Source organism: Pocillopora damicornis, chromosome 9 (genome assembly GCF_964200805.1).
Source record: "Pocillopora damicornis chromosome 9, jaPocDami1.2, whole genome shotgun sequence".
In the NCBI taxonomy this organism is placed as follows: domain Eukaryota; kingdom Metazoa; phylum Cnidaria; class Anthozoa; order Scleractinia; family Pocilloporidae; genus Pocillopora; species Pocillopora damicornis.
Window position 1 is genome coordinate 21,449,730 of NC_142678.1, and position 21,407 is coordinate 21,471,136.

Sequence of the window (21,407 nt, forward strand, 5' to 3'; positions counted from 1 at the left end):
GTCAGACAGCTTTGCTACCCTCTACACGGTTTCCATTATGAGCCCAAGCAAGTTCGACATGCACAGTAAAATGTGCAGATGTTTTTTAGGCTCTCTCCCCGTTATGAGGCTCAAAGGAGTCAGACAAGTTCTGAGCCTGCACTTTGCTTACGGTCATATATACTTTTAGTTACAGTCCTCATCATTAGGTCGCCCTCTTCTTCTCCAGGGTTTGTCCCTCCCAGAAGAACGTCCAAAGTTCGGTTTCTTAATGAGAATTTTTTTAAATTCGGTTGGCCTCCTAATGGACTCTGTCAAATTTACTCTCAATGTAAAAAAATATGACTAAAGGTTTTTAACGTTAACTCAGCACTCGTTAGAATCAGGAAGAGAGGCAATTTTTGATCCATTAGAGTTTTTTTCCCCCAAAACTTTAATTTTCCATAAAAAGGAATGACCGTGATAACAAATAATCTGAAGCTGAAGCAGAAACAGAACTAGTTCCCATTGCTTTCTTGATAATATTTATTCGTAATATTAGATGTCAAGTAGATTTTACTTTTCCTTTTTCCATCACATATTGATTGGAAACCTCTTTATTTTACAGGAAGAGTGTAAAACTTTACTAACCGCAAACTGTACACAATACATCCGAAATCCTTAAGTCAGAGTTCAAAAGACGGTTTTAACCGTTGAACAAAGTTTCTCTTGCTATAAGGTAAACTAACATAAATGTATTAAATGAATATTATTTACAAGTTTTGGGAAACAACTGGATTTAACGTATCCTATAGAGATCGCAGTTCATCTCGGTAAAATACGTTGTCCTTTTTTCATGTACATCTGAAAATAGATAAACGAGGAAAAAAGGAAAAATCGTAATACTCTCTTCTATTTATTAACTGAATTTCACTGAGTGCTACTTCAAACATTTTAGATGCAATAAAGCGATGTTCGTAAGAGGTTGACTGTTATTTTCGATATGATTTGCTAAATGCAAGAGTTTTCATAAAGGTTTGACCTTACAAGATAGAAAAACAAAATCAAAGATTGAAAATGTGGAAACCAACTGTTGGCATGGGAAACAAATTTTATTCCTCGAATAATGCTGAACAGTATGCAAAAGATTGGGGCGACAACTATGTCAGGGCAGCTTCATTGGTGGAGAAACAGCCGACGAGGTTCTTAAGACCTTGACGATAATTACCGCTGAATATGAAACAGATACAAGGGTTTACAGCGCAGTATGATCGAACCAGAATGATAGTAATATGTGCAGAGTATTGGAAGGCACAAGATGACATCATGGCGCTGTCTGATGAAAACAAGAATAAGAAGAAAATGATACAGGATGGCAGCCAGCATACTGCAAAAGCGAACACGATGGCAACGGACATCTTCAGAGCATTTCTCTCTCTCTTCAAGCGCTGTTTTCTTGCGTTTACTGAAGGCTCACCTGGAATCTTCTGCGATTTAATTCTTACGGCAATGGAAAAGTCAAATATGGCAATCAAAACCAAAGGGACATAGAGGAATACAATGATCGTTACCAGAGTGTAGTTTTTAATCGATGAGGACTCTCTAAATTTGTCGTTCAACTCCCGCTGGCAAACCAGCCTTTCTGTATTGTCGACAACTTTCCACACAAGCAATTGTGGGCAACAGACTGCCATGGCGACGACCCAAAGTACGAGAATGAAGAGCCTGCATCGCTTTGAACTGATCAGTGAGGGACGGAGAGGAAATACCACAGCTACAAATCGATCGACTGCTATCAGAACTAGGTTCTGAATGGACACAACAACGGAGACATCAGCAACGAAATACATTAGTCTGCACAACGCTTGGCCAAATGGACTACTGAGCAGCCACTGGCTGGCTGTGTTTAACCTTACAAAAAGTGCAGGAAAATAGATAATCGAGAACAACAGATCGGAAATTGCCATGTTTACAATCAAAATGTTGATTGGTGTTCTCATAGCTTTCTCCTTGTAGACAATAATTCCAATGAGGATATTTGCAGCCAGCGACACAACAAATAGCAGACAGTAGGCAAAGGTTTCACCAATTCTTGTCGCTGTGGGGTTGAAGCAGCTCGACATGGACTGTGTTCCATTTATGGTTGCTGTCACGTTTGCTGACATACTGCGGTGCCAGGAGATCAGTTTTGTTTTCAGCCAGCAGCTCTACGAAGGCCACTTATATTCTACCAAAGCCGGAAAAACATAGCTTATGTATCGTATCTATCTATATAAATAAAAGGTAATTTAGTGTTAGCCTTCGTCAGAGCGATTGCGAAGGGCTAACGCTTGAAACGTCAGCTTTTTTACCCTTTGCGGTGGCTAATTTATGTTTTCACCATCGCTCTGACGAAGGGCTAACGCTCGAAACGTCAGCTTTTTTTTCTATTATTGAAATTATCATTGTTTCTATTGACGAAATGACGAGAAAAAGGCTCCAGAAATATCCCAGCAACAGATGTTTACTGATGATGATCACGTATTAAAACAAGCCAATCAATCAAATGACAATATTCTACACCGACATTTTTATTAAGAACTCATTTTTAATCACGTTGTCATCGAAAGTTTAATCCAGCCTGGAACTTACTCAGTAGGCTCGTTACTCAGTTGATTGGTTGGAGGTTTTTCAAGTACATTTTACGGCTTTTCACGAAGTTATAATGAAAGGGAAGGGCTCAGGACAATTTTTATGTTAAGTGGGGAGTTTTCTTTCTCCACGAAGAGAATTTGTACGTCGCTGAACAGAATTTTACAGCTGCTGAAGCTGGCGAAAAAAATAGCCAAATAAAGCATCCAGCACTATGCTCGAGGAGATAAAACAGCCGAGCAGATCGTGTAAAGGATTGATACTGAAGAGTTCCTCTTCCAGCTTTCCATGTGAACGACAAGTTATTCTATGAAAAAAAGAAAACATGAAGTAAAGAGATAAATGCTTATATTGCCGATTTTCGCACTTAATGAATGACGATTCGCAGCTTAAAGAGAATAAGTGGGCGTTAAAGCCAACAACAATATTGTTTAATTTTAAGCAAATGAAGATCATCGCAGTATATACTCAACTTAAGCAGTTGAGAAATAAGGCCTGAAAAAAATTCAGGCCTGAACGGGAATCGAACCCATGACCTCTGCGATACCGGTGCAGCGCTCTAACCAACTGAGCTATCAAGCCAACTGGGAGCCGGTCAAATGTGAGTTCGTTATATGCCCGTAGATGGAGAAGGTGTGATAAGAATACATGAAAGTCATATATTTGTACTGCGGAAAATACATTTATGTATTCATGTATTCTTATCGCACCTTCTCCATCTACGGGCATATAAAGAACTCACAATTGACCAGCTCCCAGTTGGCTTGATAGCTCAGTTGGTTAGAGCGCTGCACCGGTATCGCAGAGGTCATGGGTTCGATTCCCGTTCAGGCCTGAATTTTTTTTTTTTCAGGCCTTATTTCTCAACTGCTTAAGTTGAGTATATACTGCGATGATCTTCATTTGCTTAAAATGTATTTTCCGCAGTACAAATATATGACTTTCATGTATTCTTATCACACCTTCTCCATCTACGGGCATATAAAGAACTCACAATTGACCAGCTCCCAGTTGGCTTGATAGCTCAGTTGGTTAGAGCGCTGCACCGGTATCGCAGAGGTCATGGGTTCGATTCCCGTTCAGGCCTGAATTTTTTTTTCAGGCTTTATTTCTCAACTGCTTAAGTTGAGTATATACTGCGATGATCTTCATTTGCTTAAAATGTATTTTCCGCAGTACAAATATATGACTTTCATGTATTCTTATCACACCTTCTCCATCTACGGGCATATAAAGAACTCACAATTGACCAGCTCCCAGTTGGCTTGATAGCTCAGTTGGTTAGAGCGCTGCACCGGTATCGCAGAGGTCATGGGTTCGATTCCCGTTCAGGCCTGAATTTTTTTTACAGGCCTTATTTCTCAACTGCTTAAGTTGAGTATATACTGCGATGATCTTCATTTGCTTAAAATGTATTTTCCGCAGTACAAATATATGACTTTCATGTATTCTTATCACACCTTCTCCATCTACGGGCATATAACGAACTCACAATTGACCGGCTCCCAGTTGGCTTGATAGCTCAGTTGGTTAGAGCGCTGCACCGGTATCGCAGATGTCATGGGTTCGATTCCCGTTCAGGCCTGAATTTTTTTTTTTCAGGCCTTATTTCTCAACTGCTTAAGTTGAGTATATACTGCGATGATCTTCATTTGCTTAAAATGTATTTTCCGCAGTACAAATATATGACTTTCATGTATTCTTATCAATATTGTTTAATGTTCTGTGCTCCGTCGATATGTCAATTAGGCATTCCTTATCTCATCAATACCATCTAAGAAATGGGTCGGAAAGTTTCAGAAAACTTAGGTGATCGTCGCCGAACAGAATTACTCAGCTGCTGAAGTCGGTGGGAGAAAGCCAGATAAAGCCTCCGCAGTGTTTGAGGGGGGAGGACAGTTGGTTCACTTGCACGTGATCATACCGTATAAATGATATTTACAGCGCCTTTATCATCAAGCTTCTCATTCAGTAAATAAGTTATCAAATTCGAGATCGTTTTTGCGCAGAAGGAAAGAATAAATAAAACAAAGGCAGATCCAGGACATTTTGACAGGGAGATCGAAAATAACTTCAGACCTTCATATTCCGCGCTTCCATGCTCGGAGCATCGGACTGCGGAATCCGATGGTGTGAGGTTCGATTCCACATGGGGACTCCGAATGTTTTCTTTGTCCCACGCTCGTGACAAGACGAAAAACATCTTTTTCTATTTCCTTACCGAGCTCAAAACTTACCGTCTCTTATTCTATTTACAAATAATGATAATGTATTGAAAGGCAATCAACACAATAGGCATATAGTAAAGTGCTTTTATATTTGCCACGACGTAGTCTAAGAATTCAGAAGTATTTCTGAAGACATTTTCCCAGTGAGGCTCACACTCTATCACTGCTGTGGGATACTGAACAAGTTCATTGGCGATAAAGAAAGGGGACTGGATGGCCATGGCGATAATCCAAGTACCCAGGATGAACAAGGAACACCGCTTTGAGTTGACGAACGGAGAATGGAAGGGATATACCACAGCACCAGATCGATCTACTGCTATTAGAACCAGGCTCTGAATTGATATAGCAGCGGAGACTTCCGAGAGAAAGACACCAACTTACACAAGACGGAAGCTCTAATTTGTTTTGTTTTGTTTTTGTTCTCTTTGGTCGAGGGAAAGAAACCACTGTTTTTCTCGTGTAAATATTACCCACGCAAAATAAAATTGTCTCTACATTTAGGCCGGTTTGCAAGGGGCATGGATCTTTGAATATCCGCATCATATGACTTTGTACTGCGTGTCGTTTTTAATCCATTTTTATCATTCATAACGACCAATCTTTTCACAGGCTAAGAAAATCTACGATGGAAAATTTTGGAGAATTTGTTATCTTACATGCACTAGTTTAATTTGCGCCTGTCTAAAAAAACCATAAAGTTAAGGGAAACGAATGAATGGGAGAATGGAAGGGATATACCACAGCACCAAATCGATCTACTGCTATTAGAATCAGGCTCTATAGCAGCGGAGACTTCCGAGAGAAAGACACCAACTTACACAGGACGGAAGCTCCAATTCAGTTGTTTTGTTTTGTTTTTGTTCTCTTTGGTCGAGGGAAAGAAATCACTGTTTTTCTCGTGTAAATATTACCCACCCAAAATAAAATTGTCTCTACATTGCAGCCGGTTTGCAAGGGGCATGGATCTTTGAATATCCGCATCATATGGCATTGTACGTCGTGTCGTTTTTAATCCATTTTATCATTCATAACGACCAGTCTTTTCACAGGCTAAGAAAATCTACGATGGAAAATTTTGGAGAATTTGTTATCTTACATGCACTAATTTAATTTGCATCTGTCTAAAAAAACCACAAAGTTAAGGGAAACGAAATTTTTTCCGAAAAAGGCTAGTAGCTGTCAGCTGTTAAAACTGATATTACATAATCATGGTACTATTTGCATTAAACGGCGTCTTGGATATTCTCCCAATTGGTACAAGCCGTAACCGGCGATAATTTGAAGTCGTTTTGCTCGTCAATTTACTTTGCGGAGTTATATGTGATGAACTTATTTCAAGACGATTGTTAAACGTCAAAATTCTTGACGCTTCGGAACGTAGAGATCAATAAATGTCAAGTGAATCCAGTTCTATTACCGTCGTTGCTAACAATTGGAATTTGGAAAAACTTAGAGGAACATTACAGGGATCAGTCGAGGGAAAGAAACCACTGTTTTTTCTCGTGTAAATATTACCCACGCAAAATAAAATTTTCTCTACATTTAAGCCGGTTTGCGCAGAAGAAAAAGGCATGGATCTTTTAATATCCGCATGATATGACTTAAAACTTCATGTCGTTTTTACTCCATTTTATCATTCATAACGACCAGTCTTTTCACAGGCTAAGAAAATATTCGATGGAAAATTTTGGAGAATTTGTTATCTTACATGCACTAGTTTAATTTGCGTCTGCCTAAAAAACCACAAAAGTAAGGGAAACGAAATTTTGTCCGAAATAAGCTAGTAGCTGTCAGCTGTTAAAACTGATATTCCATAATCATAGCGCTATCTGCATCAAACGGCGTCTTGAACATTCTCCCAATTGGTAGAAGCCGTAACCAGCGATAATTTAAAGTCGTTTTGCTCGTCAATTTACTTTGCGGAGTTATATGTGATGAACTTATTTCAAGGCGATTATTAAACGTCCAGTCCGCAAAAATTCTTGACGCTTCGGAACGTAGAAATCAATAAATGTCAAGTGAATCCAGTATTATTACCGTCGTTGCTAACAACTGGAATTTGGAAAAACTTGGAAGAACATTACAGGGATCAGGAGAAAAAATTTTTCTTCTAGAAATATTTTTCAGAGTAAACCTACCGAAAAAGATTTTGGTTGAAATGTGATGTTTTGAGGAGACGAAGAGAGGAAGCTTGGGTACTAGTAAGGTAAATATCACGTGATGTTTTGGCGCGGAATTTATAATTCGTTGCTGGCAAAGTTGAAGGAAAATAATTGTCGCTTTTAAACATGGAAGAAAAACACTCACCTGAGCTTATTCGGTTTAAAAAACCTTCAGGAGTTATAAAATTGAAGATAAAAAGAAGAAGCTGACTCAAAACTCATCAAAACGGATTTCAAACGCCTTGAAACCTATCAATGGACGAATTCAAGATGGACGCTCACAGGCGTTAAAGCGAGCGAATCCGTTTAAGTGTTCTCCGAGGAAAAAGGCGAATCTCTCCGCAGAAGAGAAAACTACAGAATGCAGGCTGTTTAGTGCCCTCGATGGACTGGACGAGAATCAGGAAAATGGATCCACAAACACTGTTCATGAAACAAGTAATAACTCACAACAGCAAAATACTGGCAATAGCCTGGAAACTGACGTTGCTGATTCTCCACTAACTGTGGCTAAAGAGAAAATCGGCGAGAATGATGGTTCAGAATTTTTTCCTTTAGACTGGAGCTTAAAAACTAAAGTAAGATTTTCTTCTTCCAAGACGTTTAATTGGTGTGGGACATTGAAGACATTTGACGAAGCTGCTGGTATGTCACATTTTGTTCGTTGCCAAACAAAGGAAATCGATTCAAATGGAAACGGTGCTTCTCATCCTGAATCATTTTGTTCCTTTACCAAAGTTTGGATGCACCCTTCTCTACCGTGGCTTGAACTTTTTCCACGTAAATCAGCCGATGGTAGAACTAGTTCGAAAAGACATTTTCTAATCACGGAAGAAATGGCATCTTCTCTTCACCATGACTGGGTGTCCAGTTTTCGCTCCGTCTTCAACATGGTGCGCGTTGGTTTTTGTCCTTACTTTTATCTAGTTGCAAATCAGAACACTATGCTTTTTCAGGCAGCTGGAATAAACAGGGATGATGCAGTTTAAGTGGTTATAACACCCACGACCAAAGGTTTCCGGGATGCATTGAGGAGTGAAGGTAAATCTACATCACTGTACAGGTTTATGAATAAAGGGAGAAACTTTCTAAAGAAACTGTGATGCTGCGATATCCCTCTGACAAAGGGCTACAGCTCAAAACGTCAGCTTTTAAACTCTTTAAGATGACCAATTTATGTTATCAACTCAGTTGATAATACTTAATTACACTGTACAGATTAGTTTCATGGGTGCAATAATCATTGTAGAAATAGTTCATCGAAAACCTTTACCAGACACTTATAACCTTGAGCTGGTAACCTTGTACCTTTATATGTAGGTAACCAAGGTGATTTTATTCAAGATGAGACAATGATCCAATGAAAACAGCTGTTAGCAGTGGGATGATATAATATACAATTAAGTCTGGTCCCCATGGAAATAGTTAGTTTTGTTTTCCTGAGATTCCTGATGTTTCCCTCAACTTTGTCTCGGGAAACATCAGAACTCTCAAGAAAACAAAACTAACTAGTTTCCCAAGGGACCATACATTAGGTGCTTTGTTCTATATTTGGACTTTCTCTTAAACAATCATATGGCAAAAACATGCTGTTGTACATGTATTCAGCATGCTTGCAACAACTGCATAATTGTGTCCTGGTCAGGATTTTGATCAGGGGCATGTGACCAAGATCAACCAATCCCAGTGCTTGTTTTGTTGAGTGAAAGTCTAGGAATATAACAATGTGATTTGAGCTCCAGAATAAATTTGTATGTATGCTTACATGTACTGACCACTACAGACAAGAAATGCTCCCAAGATGCCACTGGTTTTGAGTAAAATAACTGAGCTGCTGCAACCAATTGTAAACATGATTGTAACATTTTAGATTTATTGTGTTGTTACAAATTTATATTCAATTACAGTAATTGAAGACTTTTCCTTGTTCACATAACCAATTGAACACCCATGGTTTGGGAAAACTCACCAAAATTATGCAAACAGTTAATGCATCATGGTTTAACACAATCTTGAGTTTTCCCAACATGCCCTGTGTTCACCTGATTTAAAGTGATTACAGGGCTAGCCCTTTAGTACTTGTGTTCATCTGGTTTCTTTTTTCAGGATGTATTGAATATAATCTACCTTGAAATTACCCAATCACTTAATCAGTAATTTTACCCTTCAAAGGCTATTTTTCTCTTGAATCTAATTTTCTTCATGATAACAATATTATATTATCACATCCCAGGAATTAACTTTACCATGCCGCACTTGGAGGTCAAAGGAAAGAAAGAGTCTGGGCCTGAATCTCAGGATGAGGACTCAGACTAAGAGGAAGATGCTGAGCTTGGGAATGATTCTGATGATGAGAGTATTGACAAGTGTGAGTGGCTAGAAAGCATGGGACTTGATAAGGAACAGTTTCCACTGTTAAACCCCAAAGTTGTTACACCACATCAGAGGAACAATCTAAGAAGCTTAGATCAACAACCAACTTCTACAGTGTTAGTGAGAGGAGTTGATACTCTTGCATTGTTTAACTTCCTACTCAACTGTAAAAGTTTAACAGCCAACACTGGACCACAAGCTCAGGTGCCACCAACACTGCTGGCCCCTGTTGCATTTGAAGGAGCCACTTTAAAGGGTCTGAAGGTAAACCAAGGGACCATGAAGCATCAAAAAGCTAAGGCTATGGCACAGGTATAGGATACATTTGATTGATTTTCAATATTTCTTGACCTTATTCTTTACAGATGCTCTACCATCATGATAAGATCAATGATAATTCTTGCAACAATAAGGTAAAGGTTATGCTTTCTCTGGAGACTATTGGCCAAAACAGTAACATGTAACACAGTTTATTCTTGTTCCACTATTATGAAGCTACTAACAGTATTGCATAGTGATCCCCCTCCCCTCCAATGTTTTGCTAGGTTTACCTGAAAATTTTTTGTTGCCAATTTAAACTAAGTGGAAAGAGGAGAAGTATCTTACCTGAAAAATGCATGCTATGACAACAACTGTTTATGATGTCACTGGCAGCGCCTTTGGTCAATATGAAGTGAATCCTGTTCTTTGATTGGCTACCCCAACAGGCAAGATGGGCCTCTCTTGCCTGCTTGGGATTTCCCACTTTGATCCTGTGTGAAAATACATTGCATGGAAGGGACTTAAAATTTTTTTTTTTCAATTTTTGGACAGTGTGGGCAATGGAGTTGCAAAAAGCTGCAGAAGACAAGAAAAACAAAGACAATATAAACTACTCTCATGGGTTTATTGTGCACAAAAAAAGAACTTGGTCAATATGTAGCCATCTTAGTCAAACAAGCTTGGTCAATAACGCACATTTATTTCCAGCACTTCAGATGATTTGTTTAGTTTACTGTGAATTTTCATTGGTTCCTTAAGATGTTTTCATTGCTGTAATTGGTGACTATGATTACTTACTAGGTTTTGGGTTTTTCAACTCTTAAATGAAGGGTGCTCTAATTGTGATGATATCCTTTTAGTTATACAGCCTGGAGATTTCTGGTCCAATCCTTCCTGGCTGTCTGTATGAACTGTGTCATCTACTGAGGGAATCACAAGGAGGAGACTTCAAAGCCACCTTCTTTGTGCACCAACCATCAGTAGCATTTAATGTCCCAAGCATTAAAACAGAGAAAAACTATATTCAGAGTGGGTGTAATTTACAGCAAAGTATCTCACATGGACAGTGGAGACACTACCTGGAGGCAGAAAAACTTAAGGAAATGTGTTTAAAAGACCTTAGCTGCAAAGACAAACTTTTCTCTATGTCAAGGACTCTTGATTGAATTCTTGCCATGCTACATGCTGTGATCAGTATAAGGCTACCAAAGATTCTATATCACTTGAATACTCCATGCACTTCTACTTCAGTGTATTCAACATTAGCTGAGAGAATGTTAATACAACCAGAATTGTTTCAAAGTACAGAACAAAAACATTTATAAGTCTTTTTTTCTCAAACGCCCATGTTGCAAATTCTTGCTCAAAAAGTGAAAAGGTCATAGACAGGCCTACACAGACTCCCCTGTGTGTTTTTACGTTTGCGACGCAAAAGCCTTTAATTAAAGCTTCGCTCTGACGAGTATGTCTTTGAGCGATTTACCTCTTTTTGCCCCCGCAGGGTTTTTTGGCCCCAGAGGGCCAAAAACCCGAGGAGGCACCTTAGGACTCCCCGCGTAATATAGAGGAAGACTTGAGAAGAGAGAATGTCGGTATTTTCGGTAGATCATAACCAAAAAAAAACTCGATTTGATTGCTTGCAAGGCCGCAAGGTATCAACGTTTTTCCCGCAAATGGTCATGGGCGGCCAGCAAAAAGACACGCGCGCGAGGACTTTTGGGATCGGCGTCTTTGACACGAGCTTTGTCCTTGTCGAGATTTCGAGTTAAGCGTCCGCGTCGAGAAGCGTTTCCAAGTCCAATGGTGATTGTGTATAGCATCTTTCTAACAATTAAAGGTAGTTTTGAGTTTAAAAGGTGATCAGAATCCGTCAAAAGAGAAACGGTTGTGTGAAGTCTCGATCGAAGGCGGCGGAGGGTCCACAGCTCAGTCAGCTAACGTGAGAACTTAAAGCAAAGAACTTGCAGCATAATTAAAGTATAACCAGATATCAAATACATGAAAAAGTTGAGCTTCTAACTCGTTTGCTTTGATGTTGGATTATTCTCAGAGTTTTAGAGTTTCTTCGGTCGGAGTCCACGCGACCATCAAAGTGTGAAAGGCGCGGAGAGTGCTGTTTTGTGCTTAAAAGCTGTCTTGACTTATTTGTGTTATACAGAAGTTAATACAGAAATAATTTCACCGATGCTCAGAAGACGGTGTAAGTTTAGCATTTTGACCGAAAGACTCGGTTAACTCCGATTTGTCCGCCGCAAATCAAGCTTATTGCACAAAGCCGAAAGACTCGGCAATTTCTGGATTTGTCAGAGGCAAGTCTGTTATTGGGCGCGAAGGACTCGCAGCACAACTGAAAGTAAACAGTAGTCAAAGAAAGGAAATTACTGGTTGTAATTGTAAATTACAGCAAAAAAAAACATCCCAAGCACTTCGCAAAACTACATTTTGTACACTTGTAGTATCTTGAGATCCAAAATTACTAAAACCAAAGTATTGAGCCACAATTCCGTAACAACATAACAGAAAAATTACACAACTGTAAACAACAAGCCCAACTAAAAAAAAAAAACAAAATACAATGGTACTGTAGGGCGGGGGCAGCTCTAGTGAGAACTATAACTAGTGTATGATATAATCGGAGGCGTTTTGAAAATTGCTTTCAGCAGTGGCTGATTTTGGATGAGGTTCCATTCTTGCATCAGTATTTGTTGTAAATGTTTAACCCCTGGGTGGTATGCTGTCACAAAAGGCAATATTTTGCCTTTAGTTTTTTTAGTTTGTTTTTTAAGTGTCGACTGCCTTGCGGCAAACGAGACCTCAGATAACGTTTTTTCAATTAGGCTTTTTGGGTAACCACGTGCTTCAAGTCGTGTTTTGAAATTACACATGGCCTCCTGGAAATTTCTTTCCGAGGAGTTTGTTCTTAGAAGTCTGATAGCTTCTCCTTTAATAAAGCCTTTCTTAACACCTGGCGGGTGGCAAGATGAATAGTGTGTATATTGAAAGGTCTCGGTCGGTTTGTAGTGAGTTTTGACGTCGAGGATAGCTTCGTTTTGGAATCTTTCACCTTTGTAGACAACCGTATCCAAGAATGTGATTTCAGTCTCTGAGATTTCAGCCGTGAACTTTATAGTTGGATGGAACGTGTTAGCTTGTTCTATGAATAGATCAATGTCTTGTTTACGAACATCCCACAGGGAGAAAACGTCGTCAATGTAACGCTTCCATACTCTCGGCTTGATACTGCTTTGGTGAAGCAGTTTTGTTTCAATTTCTGCCATAAAGAGATTGACGAAAGCAACCGCCATTCGTGTTCCCATGGCAGTTCCAAAACATTGGAGATAGTTTACTCCGTTGAACTGGAACGAATTTTCTTTCAGTATAAGCCCGAGCATTTGTTTTAAGTAGCGGGACGGAATGGAAGAGCTGTTATTGTGGTATTTTTCGTATGCTTGGCATACTATTGTGATACCCTCTTCTTGTGGGATGTTTGTGTACAAGCTTGTTACATCCATTGATACTAAAATAGTATCATTTGACACTTGCGTTTTCTCTATAAAGTTGATGAAATCAGTTGTATCTTTGAGATAGGATTTTTGCTTTTGAGCAATAGGCTGTAATAAATGATCTACAAAGGATGATATCCTTTCAGTTGGTCCTTCGCAGCCCGATATAATCGGTCTACCCACTGGCAAAGGTTTGTGGATTTTTGTTAAAGTGTAGAAAATCGGTATTCTGGGCGGATTGGGAGTCTGTGAAAGCCACTTTTTTGTCATATCGTCTATATGTTTGCCATTGTGCAGTTGAGCAATAAGCTCATTAACTTTTTTTAATGTGTCAGTGACCATGGGGTTTTCAAGAGGTCGGTAGTGGTCTCTGTTGTCGAGCTGAACCTGGGCCTCTTGAATTTTGTCCCTCTTGTTGAGAATCACTGTTGTGGTGCCTTTGTCAGCACGTTTAAGGTTGATGGCAGTATTGTTTTGCAGTTCTTTGACTGCTTTGTGTTCGTTGTATGACAGGTTGTGTTTTGGCTTTGTTATTTCTATTTCAGCAAGGCTTAACTTGATATTTTCCAAGTAGCGTTCAAGGGCAATAGAAGGTTGCACTGGTGGTATCCAGTTTGATTTGACGTGGAAAGGATGTGGTTCCTTGTCATTCCCGTGGAATATATATCTAAGTCTCATTCGCCTAGCGAATTGTTCGAAGTCACGCAACAATTGTTGCCTGATCTTATTTTCATTTGTCACGGGTGTTTCAATAAATTTGAGCCCTTTTGCTAACACGCTGACTTGGTAATCAGTTAATGTATTGTCTGAAAGGTTTTTAAGGTATTTTTCATTTTTCTCCCTTTCTGTATTCACTCGCTTGTGTAGTGTATTTTTTCTACGCTTTTTGCATTTATTATTCTTGGATAGCCTTTTTGCTGTAGTGGGTTTGGCGACTGATTTTTCAGAGATGACACTGTTGTACTTTTCAACATGTTTATTATCACTCTGAAAGCGTGTACATATAAGATCTTTCAGCTCTGAAAGCTGATTTTCTATTTAGTCTATCCTGTCGACATCAGTATTTACAATGTTCCTCAAGGGCGAACGTGATCTTTCACGTGTATTTACATTGTATTGTGATCGAGACTTGGCAATATTAGCCTTTTCAAGTTTGTTCTTGTGACTAACAATTCTACGCTGATGGAAGCGCACTAGGGCGCTAACGTATTGTTCTTCGGCGTGACTTTTAATAGCGCTTATTTCCTGTCTAAAGGTTTCGTCAGGCGTGACGTTTGCCTTCGCCTTGTATTGAAGCGACTTAGGGCAAGTCTCTTGTTGTAAGTGTCTCTCCAGTTTTAAAATGGAGGTTTCAGTTTTTTGCTTCTTGAACTGGATAGCGCTGATGGTGTCTTCATGTTTCCTCTTCCTTGGCTGCCGCGTGGATCGGCTATTCCTCGGAAGGTTTTCTTTTTGACGGCTTTCTTTTTGAAGGCGTAGACCTTCGTTGCTGCGTTGTTTGGCTAATGCAGCTTTATGCCTTGGCTCGAGTTGTGATGCTGGAGGGCTATCCTCTGGGTCCGGTTCTAGGTTCGGATCAGTGTACGTTAATTCCATCGCCTCGTCCAGATTTGGACGGTAGTCTGGCGTTTTTGGTGGCCGCAATGGTGTTTCAAAAGCTGACATCTTTTTCAGGTAAAACTGAAAGTGAAGTATATCGTCTAGCATTTTCCCATCCCCGTTGCCTTAAACAAACGCATGCACTCATAAATCTTCCCTTGCTGACTTGAACCCCGCGTGTTAACTTGAATAAAAACCGATTTCCCCTGGATTTCCATCAAACATTTCTAGCAGTTTTATCCACGGTAACTCAAACCCTCGATAACTCGAGCTTCCCGCTAACTCAGGTAATTTTCAGTAATTTTGTGTTCCGTTTTCATTCGACTTCTCTGTAATTGAATTGTATTAAAATGTATACTGTATAAGACGAAAAACAGAAAACACCGTTTTTCCCTCATTCCCGAGCCCTTGTTTTCAATTCCCGTTAACTCGAACTCCTGGTAACTCAGTGGAACCTTCTTCAATTCTCCTTAAAGGTTCAAGTTATCGGGAGTCGATTGCATTTATTTTTCGTATTGGATTTCATTTCGATCAAACTTTTGCTCATTTCCTCTCTAAATGATCGGAAACTCTTTATTTACAGGTGGTAAGGGAATAAACACTGTAGAACCGAAAAACAAGCAGCAGAGTTCAAACAATGGTTTGAACCAATGAACTAAGTTTGACTTGCCATAATGTAAATTGTAAATAGGATTTAAGTAAGTTAGTTCTCAAAGCAGACATTTCAATTCATGATTATTCCTAAGTTTCGTGAAATAATTGGACTTAATAGGTCTGGGGGAAATCCGGTTTATCTCAGTGACGTTATTTTTCATTCTGCACGTTCAGTTGAAAATAAACAGACCTCCCCCCCCCAAAAAAACAAAACAAAACAAAATCAAAAACAAAAGTGTAATAACTAGTTGCGATCGTAAAACAACTACCAACTGAAAAAATAGAAAAAACAGAAAAACCATGGAAATAGCTTCCATTTGTTAACTTATTTCATCCAGGTGCTGGTAAGACTAGCGATGATCCAAATGAAAAGAATAAGGAACTGACACAGCTTTGAACTGATCAGTTAGGGACGGAGGGAAAAATATACAGCTCCAAATCGATTGAATGCTATTAAAACTAGGCTCTGAATAGTCACACTAAAGCAGATATCTCCCAAGAAGACAGTCAGCTTACACGACGCATCTCCAAGAGGACCGCTGATCAACCTGGAGCCGAGCGTTTGTGTTGTTTGTTGTAAAAAAGGAAAAACAGAAGATCGGATATGGCCATATTTATTAAGAAAAAGTTTATAAGCTTTCTCATGGATCTAGTTTTGTGGACAATTATTGCGATGAAAAAACTTCCAGACACTGAGAAAACAAGTAACAGGCCGCAAAAAAAGGTTTTACCAATCCTCTTTACATCTAGATCCAAGCAGTTCAGTGTTACCGGTGTTCCATTCACCGTCGCACTAACATTTGCCGACATTCTTGGAACTGTAGGATCAGTGTCGTTTTCAGCAAGATGCTCTCTAACTCTAGAAGCCACCTATTCTTTTATAACGAAAAAATAGTACGAAATTTACACTTAATTTTTACTTTAACTGTTCGATGCAAAATTCGATCTTTTGTACTTCAACAACAATTTTTACAATTGTAACCAAAATTGGAGACAGAGAAAAACAGGTTCCCTAATTTAGATGCAAAGATATCTTACAGATGCTTATATCTATTTTGTTTGATTTTCAATCTGCGATAATCCTCCTACCTTATACACCCCAAAATAATAATTCGCACCAAAACATCAATTAAAACCCGACAGATGGCCAGCTGTTATTCAGAATAGGTTAGGCATGTAATAGTTTTTTAATAAAATCGTTTCGCTCATTTTATGCTAAGTGGTTAGTTCTGCGATGTATTTGCTTTTTCGAAACAGCCTTTCATAGGTGTTTCATGTAATGCTCTTTGAATTATTTTCGTATTTCATCACAATTCTATTTTGTGAGACTTTCGTTTCATACAAAAAGGCATTCCGCGTTTTGGGATATTCCGCTATTTCACTTCTTAAGACGGGTTTTGGGATATTCCGCCATTCAACTATTCCGCCGTTCTACCGTTCACGGTTCCAGCGTTCTATCATTCCATTGAATAAGGTCACCCTGTAATTTAGCGGCTCTTTTGGGCATATGTCGCTCATTAAAACGGTAAAATGTTATCTTTTCAAAGTTTCAATGATAAGCAGATCACACCTATTGATATATTTCTGCACGGTAAATATGAGACTCACGAGAGTCAGACAGCTTTGCTACCCTCTACACGGTTTCCATTATGAGCCCAAGCAAGTTCGACATGCGCAGTAAAATGTGCAGATACTTTTTAGGCTCTCTCCCCGTTATGAGGCTCACAGGAGTCAGACAAGTTCTGAGCCTGCACTTTGCTTACTCTCATACGTACTTTTAGTTACAGTCCTCATCATTAGGTCGCCCTCTTCTTCTCTAGGGTTTGTCCCTCCCAGAAGAACGTCAAAAGTTCGGTTTTTTCATGTGAAATTGACCTCCTAATGGACTCTGTAACATTTACTCTCAATGCAAAGAGATATGACTAAAGGTTTTTAAAGTTAACTCAGCACTTAGTTAGAACTTTTCCCCTTTTAATGAGAATTTTTTTAAATTCGGTTGGCCTCCTAATGGACTCTGTCAAATTTACTCTCAATGTAAAAAAATATGACTAAAGGTTTTTAAAGTTAACTCAGCACTTAGTTAGAACTTTTCCCCTTTTAATGAGAATTTTTTTAAATTCGGTTGGCCTCCTAATGGACTCTGTCAAATTTACTCTCAATGTAAAAAAATATGACTAAAGGTTTTTAAAGTTAACTCAGCACTTAGTTAGAATTCAGGAAGAGAGGCAATTTTTGATCCATTAGGGTTTTTTTTCCCCAAAACTCTAATTTTCCATAAAAAGGAATGACCGTGATGACAAATAATCTGAAGCTGAAGCAGAAGCAGAACTAGTTTCCATTGCTTTCTTTATAATATTTATTTGTAATATTAGATGTCAAGTGGATTTAACTTTTTCTTTTTCCATCACATATTGATTGGAAACCTCTCTATTTTACAGGAAGAGTGTAAAACTTTAATAACCGCAAACTGTACACAATACAACCGAAATCCTTAGGTCAGAGTTCAAAAAACGGTTTGAACCGTTGAACAAAGTTTCTCTTGCTATAAGGTAAACTAACGTAAATGAATGAAATAAATATTATTTACAAGTTTTGGGAAACAACTGGATTTAACGTATCCTATAGAGATCGCAGTAAATCATCTCGGTAAATACGACGTCCTTTTTCATGTACAGCTCAAAATAGATAAACGAGGAAAAAAGGAAAAATCGTAATACTCTCTTCTATTTATTAACTGAATTTCACTGAGTTCCTCATTCAAACATTTTGGATGCAATAAAGCGAGGCTCCTCTAGAATCAGATAGATATAGGATGTCTGTAAGAGCTTGGTTGTTATCTTCGATATGATATGCTAGATGCAAGAGTTTACAAAAAAGTTTGACCTTACAAGTTAGAAAAACAAAAACAAAGATTGAAAATATGGGAAACCAATTGTTGGCATGGGAAACAAATTTTATTCCTCGAATAATGCTGAACAGTATGCAAAAGATTGGGGCGACAACTATGTCAGGGCAGCTTGATTAGTAGAGAAACAGCCGAGGAGGTTCTTAAGACCTTGACGATAATTACCGCTGAATATGAAACAGATACAAGGGTTTACAGCGCAGTATGATCGAGCCAGAAAAAAGGCAATATGCTCAGAGTATTGGAGGGCACAAGATGACATCATGGCGCTGTCTGATGAAAACAAGAATAAGATGACAACACTACTGAATGGCAGCCAACATACTGCAAAAACGAACACGATGGCAACGGACATCTTCAGAACACTTCTTTCTCTCTTCAAGCGCTGTTTTCTTGCGTTTACTGAAGGCTCACCTGGAATCTTCTGCGATTTAATTCTTACGGCAATGGAAAAGTAAAGTATGGCAATCAAAACCAAAGGGACAAAGATGAATACAATGATCATTACCAGAATGTAATTTTCAATCGATGAGGACGCTCTAAATTTGTCGTTCCACTCCCGCTGACAAACCAGCCCTTCTGTATTCTCGAGAAAATTCCACACAAGCAATTGTGGGCAAGAGACTGCCATGGTAACGACCCAAATTACGAGAATGAAGAGCCTGCATCGCTTTGAACTGATCAGTGAGGGACGGAGAGGAAATACCACAGTTACAAATCGATCCACTGCTATCAGAACTAGGCTCTGAACGGACACCAACGCGGAGACATCAGTAATGAAATACTTTAGTCTACACAACGCTTGGCCAAATGGACCGCTGAGCAGCCAGTGGCTGGCTGTGTTTAACGTTACAAAAAGTACAGGAAAACGGATAATCGAGTACAACAGATCGGATGTTGCCATGTTTACAATCAAAATGTTGATTGGTGTTCTCAGAGCTTTTTCCTTATAGACAATAATTCCAATGAGGATATTTCCAGCCAGCGACACAACAAATAGCAGACAGTAGGCAAAGGTTTCACCAATTCTTGTCGCTGTGGGGTTGAAGCAGCTCGACATGGACTGTGTTCCATTCATGGTTGCTGTCACGTTTGCTGACATATTGCGGTGCCAGGAGATCAGTTTTGTTTTCAGCCAGCAGCTCTGCGAAGGTCACTTATATTCTACCAAAGCCGGAAAAAACATAGCTTATGAATCATATCTATCTATATAAATAAAACATGCTTAATTATTAAACATGCCTAGAAATTTAAGAAAATCAGCAGTCTACACCCGAAACTTCCTCCAACAGATAACCAGAGTGGAGTTTAATAGCTTTCGTTCGGAGTTATATTATCGAGATACTTTTCCAATTCAGAGTATGGTTGGAGAAAAAAGGACAATTTTCGAAAGTTGTTCCTATTATTGAAATTATTATTGTTACTATTGACGAAATGACGAGAAAAAGACTCCAGAAATATCCCAGCAACAGATGTTTACTGATAATGATGACGTGTTAAAACTAGCCAATCAATCAAATGACAATATTCTACACCGACATTTTTATTAAGGACTCATTTTTGATCACGTTGTCATCGAAAGTTTAATCCAGCCTGGAACTTACTCAGTAGGCTCGTTACTCAGTTGACTAGTTGGAGGTTTTCAAGTACATTTTAAGGCTTTTCACGAAGTTATAATGAAAGGGAAGGGCTCAGGACAATTTTTATGTTAAGCGGGGAGTTTTATTTTTCCACGAAGCGAATTTGTACGTCGCTGAAATGAATTTTACAGCTGCTGAAGCTGGCGAAAAAATAGTCAAATAAAGCATCCAGCACTATGCTCGAGGAGATAAAACAGCCGAGCAGATCGTGTAAAGGATTGATACTGAAGAGTTCCTCTTCCAGCTTTCCATGTGAACGACAAGTTATTCTATGAAAAAAAGAAAAGATGAAGTAAATAGATAAATGCTTATGTTAACGATTTTCGCACTTAATGAGTGACGATTCGCGGCTCAAAGAGAATAAGTGGGCGTTAAAGCTAACAACAATATTGTTTAATGTTCTGTGCTCCGTCGATATGTCAATTAGGCATTCCTTATCTCATCAATACCATCTAAGAAATGGGTCGGAAAGTTTCAGAAAACTTAAGTGATCGTCGCCGAACAGAATTACTCAGCTGCTGAAGTCGGTGGGAGAAAGCCAGATAAAGCCTCCGCTATGTCTGAGGGAGGACAGTTGGTTCACTTGCACGTGATCACACCGTATAAATGATATTTACAGCGCCTTTATCATCAAGCTTCTCATTCAGTAAATAAGTTATCAAATTCGAGATCGTTTTTGCGCAGAAGAAAAAGAATAAATAAAACAAAGGCAGATCCAGGACATTTTGACAGGGAGATCGAAAATAACTTCAGACCTTCAGGTTACGCGCTTCCATGCTCTAGAGCATCGGCTGCGGAATCCGATGGTGTGAGGTTCGATTCCTCATGGGGACTCCGAATGTTTTCTTTGTCCCACGCTCGTGACAAGACGAAAAACATCTTTTTCTATTTCCTTACCGAGCTCAAAACTTACCGTCTCTCATATTCTATTTACAAATAATGATAATGTATTGAAAGGCAATCAACACAATAGGCATATAGTAAAGTGCTTTTATATTTGCCACGACGTAGTTTAAGAATTCAGAAGTATCTCTGAAGACATTTCCCCGGTGAGGCTCACACTCTATCACTGCTGTGGGATACTGAACAAGTTCATTGGCGATAAAGAAAGGGGACTGGATGGCCATGGCGATAATCCAAGTACCCAGGATGAACAAGGAACACCGCTTTGAGTTGACGAACGGAGAATGGAAGGGATATACCACAGCACCAAATCGATCTACTGCTATTAGAATCAGGCTCTATAGCAGCGGAGACTTCCGAGAGAAAGACACCAACTTACACAGGACGGAAGCTCCAATTTGTTTTGTTTTGTTTTTGCTCTCTTTGGTCGAGGGAAAGAAACCACTGTTTTTCTCGTGTAAATATTACACACGCAAAATAAAATTGTCTCTACATTGCAGCCGGTTTGCAAGGGGCATGGATCTTTGAATATCCGCATCATATGACTTTGTACTGCGTGTCGTTTTTATTCCATTTTATCATTCATA

At 39.1% G+C, this 21,407-nt stretch overlaps 3 protein-coding genes and 1 pseudogene across 4 annotated transcripts; 1 reads left to right on the forward strand and 3 right to left on the reverse strand.

Moving 5' to 3' along the window:
• Positions 1-485: 485 nt before the first annotated feature.
• LOC149040624 (QRFP-like peptide receptor) lies at positions 486-2,329 on the reverse strand. Its single transcript, XM_089182561.1, has one exon. It carries the CDS (start codon positions 2,121-2,123, stop codon positions 1,119-1,121), a length of 1,005 nt encoding a protein of 334 aa, XP_089038687.1. The 5' UTR covers positions 2,124-2,329; the 3' UTR covers positions 486-1,118.
• A 4,779-nt stretch (positions 2,330-7,108) lies between these two features.
• On the forward strand, positions 7,109-10,949 carry LOC149040625 (protein downstream neighbor of son homolog; annotated as a pseudogene). Its single transcript, XR_016179545.1, has 3 exons — positions 7,109-8,023; positions 9,216-9,667; positions 10,477-10,949. The product of XR_016179545.1 is annotated as a protein downstream neighbor of son homolog (transcript).
• LOC149040626 (uncharacterized) lies at positions 10,297-13,890 on the reverse strand. Its single transcript, XM_089182562.1, has 2 exons — positions 12,238-13,890; positions 10,297-11,106 (listed from the first exon to the last, which is right to left on the reverse strand). Exons 1-2 carry the CDS (start codon positions 13,795-13,797, stop codon positions 11,059-11,061), a joined length of 1,608 nt encoding a protein of 535 aa, XP_089038688.1. The 5' UTR covers positions 13,798-13,890; the 3' UTR covers positions 10,297-11,058.
• Positions 13,891-17,710: 3,820 nt separating this feature from the next.
• LOC149040627 (QRFP-like peptide receptor) lies at positions 17,711-19,893 on the reverse strand. The gene has a single exon (XM_089182563.1). It carries the CDS (start codon positions 19,377-19,379, stop codon positions 18,375-18,377), a length of 1,005 nt encoding a protein of 334 aa, XP_089038689.1. The 5' UTR covers positions 19,380-19,893; the 3' UTR covers positions 17,711-18,374.
• Positions 19,894-21,407: the final 1,514 nt, after the last annotated feature.